This window comes from Mus caroli, chromosome 11 (assembly GCF_900094665.2).
Source record: "Mus caroli chromosome 11, CAROLI_EIJ_v1.1, whole genome shotgun sequence".
In the NCBI taxonomy this organism is placed as follows: Eukaryota; Metazoa; Chordata; class Mammalia; order Rodentia; family Muridae; genus Mus; species Mus caroli.
This window is the reverse complement of record NC_034580.1, coordinates 19125176-19130912: the sequence shown is the minus strand read 5'-3', so window position 1 is coordinate 19130912 and position 5737 is coordinate 19125176. Positions and strand designations below refer to the sequence as shown.

General features: G+C 43.7%; 1 protein-coding gene across 4 annotated transcripts in view; it reads right to left on the bottom strand.

Annotated features, from left to right (window-relative positions):
- Positions 1 to 5639, bottom strand: part of Usp34 (ubiquitin specific peptidase 34) — a 189400-nt gene extending 183761 nt beyond the window's left edge. For all 4 annotated transcript variants that reach the window (XM_029483281.1, XM_029483283.1, XM_029483282.1 and 1 more), the window contains exon 1: positions 5524 to 5639. In XM_029483281.1, coding sequence (XP_029339141.1) covers positions 5524 to 5566 — 43 coding nt within the window. In that variant the 5' untranslated portion in view covers positions 5567 to 5639. The remainder of the gene's footprint in view (positions 1 to 5523) is intronic.
- Between the last annotated feature and the right edge of the window lie 98 nt (positions 5640 to 5737).

Below are 5737 nucleotides of genomic sequence, written 5' to 3'. Positions count from 1 at the left end.
AATCTGCCTGCCTCTGCCTCCCGAGTGCTGGGATTAAAGGCATGCGCCACCACGCCCAGCTGGGATTCTTTTTTAAGGTTTCCTTTTTAATATATGAGTGTTTTAATGTATGAAGTCTGCATGTAAGTATATATTCCATATGTGTTCCTGGTACCTCCAGAAGTCCAAAGAGGACATCAGATCCCCTGTAACTAGAGCTAAAGATGTTTGTGAGCCTCCATGTAGGTGCTGGAAATCAAATCCAGGTCCTCTGCAATAGCAACACACATCCCTAACAACTAAGCCATCCCTCTAGTCTCTCCATTACCATCATTCTTAAAACATATACACAAAAATATGTTAATATGTGCTGTGATGGCACACATCTTTAATCCCAGCACCAGGTAGGCATGGGCAAGTGGATCTCTGTGAGTGTGCCCAGTCTCATCTACAAAGCGAGTTCCAGGACAGCCAGAGCTATATAATGAGACTCTGTTTCCAAAACACCAATAAAAAGGCAGTAATCAGTGTTCATTATACAGACAATGTTGATACTTTCCTATATTAGTATACACTATATTTTATAGTGCTTTATCATTTGCTATTGGGATTACAGCTGATCATGGTAGCTCATGACTGTAACCTATCCCTTGGGAGGCTGAAGCAGAACTGTTTGACAATAGCCTGGGATGGCTACAGAATGAGACCTAAGGTCAAAACACCAAAACACAGTATCTGGCTGGAAACTGAATAATTTTATCTGTTTGCCAGTGTTTCAAATATTAGTCGGTTAAGGAAGGTTTTTTTTGTTCGTTTGTTTTGTTTTTAAAGATTTATTTTATGGGGAGCTGGAGAGATGGCTCAGTGGTTAAGAGCACTGACTGCTCTTCCAAAGGTCCTGAGTTCAATTCCCAGCAACCACATGGTCGATCACAACCATCTGTAATGGGATCTGACGCCCTCTTCTGGTGTGTCTGAAGACTGCAACAGTGTACTCACATACATAAAATAAATAAATCTTTAATAAAAAAATTTATTTTATGTAGGAGTACAATGTAGTTGTCTTCAGACACACTAGAGGAGGGCATTAGATCTCATTACAGATGGCTGTGAGCTACCATGTGGTTGCTGGGAATTTAACTCAGGACCTCTGGATGAGCAGTCAGTGCTCTTAACCACCTCTCTGACCCCAAGGAAGTTTTGTGGGGTTTTTTTGGGTTTTTTTGTTTGTTTGTTTGTTTTTTTGGTTGTTGTTGTTGTTTTGTTTTCTCACTCTGCAGACCAGGCTGGCCTCGAACTTAGAAATCTGCCTGCCTCTGCCTTCCAAGTGCTGGGATTAAAAGCGTTCACCACCACTGCCCAGCCCCCAGGAAGTTTTAACTTAAGATTTGACAAGTTTAAAAAGTCCATAATCGGGGCTGGAGAAATGGCTTAGTGGTTAAAACCACTGACTGCTCTTCCAGCAGACCTCAGTTCAATTCCCAGGAAACGCATGGTGGCTTACAACCATGTGTAATGGGATCTGATGCCCTCTTCTGTTAGGTCTGAAGACAGCTACAGTGTACTCACATACATAAAATAAATAAAATCCTTTTTAAAAAATCCATAATAGCCGGGCAGTATCCCAGCAGATTTCTGAGTTCAAGGTCAACCTGGTCTACAGAGTGAGTTCCAGGACAGCCAGAGCTACACTGACAAACCCTGTCTCGAAAAGCCAAAAAATAATAAATAAATAAATAAATAAATAAATAAATAAATGAAAATTTAAAAATCCATAATAATCAAGACTGAGAGCCATGTATAATATAAGCGTGTGGTAGTATGGAATATTACAAGTTACAGGAATATTACAAGTTCCAGGTCAGCCTAGACTAAAAAGCAAGATACTGTCATCCCCACAAACTAGCCTCCTCCACCTATAAAAGCCACAGTAGTTCATGAATGTAGGGCCAACTCTTGAGAGCCTGAGGCAAGAAAACCAGGAAGGAGTTCCCTTAAGCTGTCAAAAAACAGATGGTGGTAGATACCCAATAGTTTAGTCCTTATTTTAAGATCCTTAGCCTGGTTCTAGACTTTAATATGCCTTTCACCTGTAGCTCAATTCAGTGCATAGCTATATAATGTATGTGTCCATTGTGAGAATTTACAGCGTGCGAACCTCTACAGAACTACAGGTACAACTGATAACATTAATACTGTAGCTAAACACTGATGACAATGTAAACTGCTTAGAGACTATTACTCCTCTTTTTTTTTCTTGTTAGAGATATTGCATTCTGACAGATTTGTTTGCCTGGTTTTAAGACAAGGTTTCACTGTGACCTATATGACCTCAAACTCAGGATCTCACCTCAGCCTTCCCAACAGAGACATGTATGCCCACAATGTTCTGCTGTCTGCCAAGTGTGCTGTTTATACCACTAGTCGTGTACGTCTGTGTTGTAGCTCACACACCCTTAAGGTCAGAAGAGTCTAAACCTCTGACCCCTCAAGCTGTGAGCTAACCTACCTCTTCCAGTCTCAACTTCTTTTCCTTAATAAATTTGCACTTGAGCCCCTTAATAATAAATAAATTGCCACTACACACCTTTAAGAGCAGCACTCAAGAGACAGAGGCAGGTGTATCTCTATGAAGTGAGCCAGGCTGGTCTACACAGTGAGTCCCAGGAGCCAGGGGCAGAGAGAGAGAGACCCTGTCTCAAAAAACAAACAGAAAATAATAATAATAATAAAAACCACACATGGTTTGAGGAATTGATTTCTGAACTTTGAAATCAAGGTTGAATAGTCTTTGCACAAGCAAACGGGGAAGAAAAAGATAGCCAATACATAATTAGCAAGTGAAATTACAAGAAGACATATAACACACTTCAATTTAAAAAGCTGATTTTCTAGAACTCTAAGGGATCTGATGCTCCTTCTGACCTCTGAGGGCATAAGGGCATGCATCTGGTACACTTATACATATAAAATTAAATTTAAAAATCTAAAATTAAGCCGGGCGTGGTGGCCCACGCCTTTAATCCCAGCACTTGGGAGGCAGAGGCAGGCGGATTTTTGAGTTCGAGGCCAGCCTGGTCTACAGAGTGAGTTCCAGGACAGCCAGGGCTATACAGAGAAACGCTGTCTCGAAAAACAAAAAAACAAAAAAACAAACAAACAAACAAAAAAATCTAAAAAAAAAAAAAAGGCCCTGATTTTCTTTGATTTTTGGGGGGGGGGGGGGGGGGGCTGAAGTGCTGGCTTCACCCACACTAGGCAAACACTACCACTGAGCTGTGTGCCAAGCACTCTTACTTCTTATTTTGAGACAAACTCATCTTGTAGCCCAGAAAGATCCTTGACCTTGTCGTCGCCCTGCCTCAGCTTCCTGAGTAGCTGGGATTACAAACAAGCCTGTACCAGCAGGCCAGGCTAATTCATCCAGTTTTAGGCCCAGTTCAACCACCATGCTTATCCTGAAGCTCCATCCATCTTGCACACTGGCAAACATAAATTACCACAGTGAAGTAGAATCTGTCCTGTTCTCAGAACTCAGTATCATACTTGGGGGGGAGGGGGGGGGGGAAGAAACGCAGTGAAAATACTGTTTTGAAACAACATCTCACTACATATGAAAATATTTAAGACAACTACAGTGGTTTTTAAAAAAAAAAAGTATCCCCTGAGAAGATTGAAGACTGATTTTCCAATGAACCTTAAAGAAAACACTAAGCGTATAAGTACCTTTGGGAAACACTGACTTACACAGTTTCAAGATAATCTTAGCACCTTTTTATTACTAACTTACATGCATGTGTGTGAGAATGTGGGGACCCTGGAATAAACCCACTCTGGGTCACAGGCTTAACGAGTAAAGCACCCCCCCGCCCCAGAGATGTCACCAGCCCTTAAAAAAGAGTATCTATCTTTACCATGCAAAGGTCATCTCTTCTCAAGTAAATTTTCTTTAGATACTATGTTTACAACATTCCTAGTTAGGCTTAAAATGTTTTAAATCACACCCTAAGGGGGCTGGAGAAATGGCTCAGTGTAGTTAAGAGCACTTGCGGCTCTTCCAGAGGACCTGGGTTCAGTTCTCAGCACATACATGGCGCAGCTCACATCTGCTGCAACTCCAGCTCCAGGGGACCTGATGCTTACTTGGGCAGCTGCACTCACAGGAATATATCTGTAAACAGACACACACATACCTACAGGATCTTTAAATCACTTCTCCCAAACTATTTTTCCTAAAGTATACTAAACAATTAAGTACTTTCAAGTTGGAGAACTGAGAGTCACAATCATCAATGTATTTCTAAGATACAAAATGTTTTACTGAAATAAGTACTAAGGAACTATGTTTCCCATATCACTTCTACCAAGAATGAAATGTGTGTCAAAATTGGAATAATCTTATAAAATACTAGGAAAATGTAGGATGACACAAATATGGGAAAATGTAGTTTGAATATATACAAAACACCTAATTTAATCTGTCAGGAACTAAATACATAGCTGAAAATAAATTACAAACCTTTTGGCCATTAAAGTGAAACTCAAGCACATAATAAAGTAAAAATTAAGCAACCAAAAGGGAATTACAGTCTACAAATAGACTATTTAAATGAATGAATTAAAAGGAATAAGTAGTTTGGAAATCTGTCAAAATATCACACTGAATATAAATTCCAATACCTCAAATGAATAATTGTCACAAATCCAGTTTGTGTAAATTATCTTTTCATCTAAACCACCTCTGGGCCCACAAGTGGCTGACGTGCAATATCCCTGTTTCTTAAGCAGAACTGCAATCTTGCAAGGCCAAAAATAAAATATGTAATACAATAATAAAGAATAAGGAGTAAGGCCTCTCAGAGACAGACCATGACTACTCGGGGTGGCTGTCGTTGGTAGAGATCTCCTTATAATAGACTTTACTACTTAAACGACGAATGGTACTAAAAGAAATACTATCGCCTTTATTTTTAATTAAGGTAAGACGGTTCCAATCATCACTATTGCAGTTCAATTTCTGCTATTTAAGGGCTGGCAGATGGATTGAATACACCCACACACCCTCAAGGGAAGGAAAAATCACCACCCTTCTCCCACGGACTTTAATGAAAATTAGCAGGTAAGCGAGGCCTCCCCAGCACGCTGGAAATCAAAGAGGGCGGCCCTGAGGCTCGGACTGCAGAGCAAAGCCCAGTCCTCTGACCCCACCTCCCCACACCTTCCTCGCAGGGGGAAAGGGGCGGAAGGGCTCATTAGTGCCTTCATTAATTGACACCTGTAATGAGGAAACTTTCCGAGACCGCCCAAGCCTGACCCGGCCGGGGCTGCGCCGCGGCCTCTCGGGCGCCCAGGTAACCCGGCGGCCTGGGCCCGAGGCGCCGCGACGGCCGCGCCACCACGCACCTTCCCGGGCACACAGGCCCGTACGCCGGGCCGGCCGGGTCGCCGCAGCCCGCAGGCCGCGGAAGGCAGGCAAGGCGGGAGAGCACAGCCCGGGGACCCCCAAACCGTGCACCCCGACGGGTCCCCTACCCGGCGACTTACTTTCATTTAACACCTCCACCAGGTCTGCGCAGTTCTCGCACATCGTTCGGCCGCCGCCCCCCCCTCCCCCGCTTAGGATCGCGCCGACTGATCCCGACCGGCGGGGGGGAGGGGACGGAGGCAGGGGAGGGGGCCGGCCTGCCGGCGGGGCGGGGAAGCGACGAGGGCGGGCGGCGGCGGCGAGGACGGGGCGGGGAGCCGCGGTGGGGGAGGG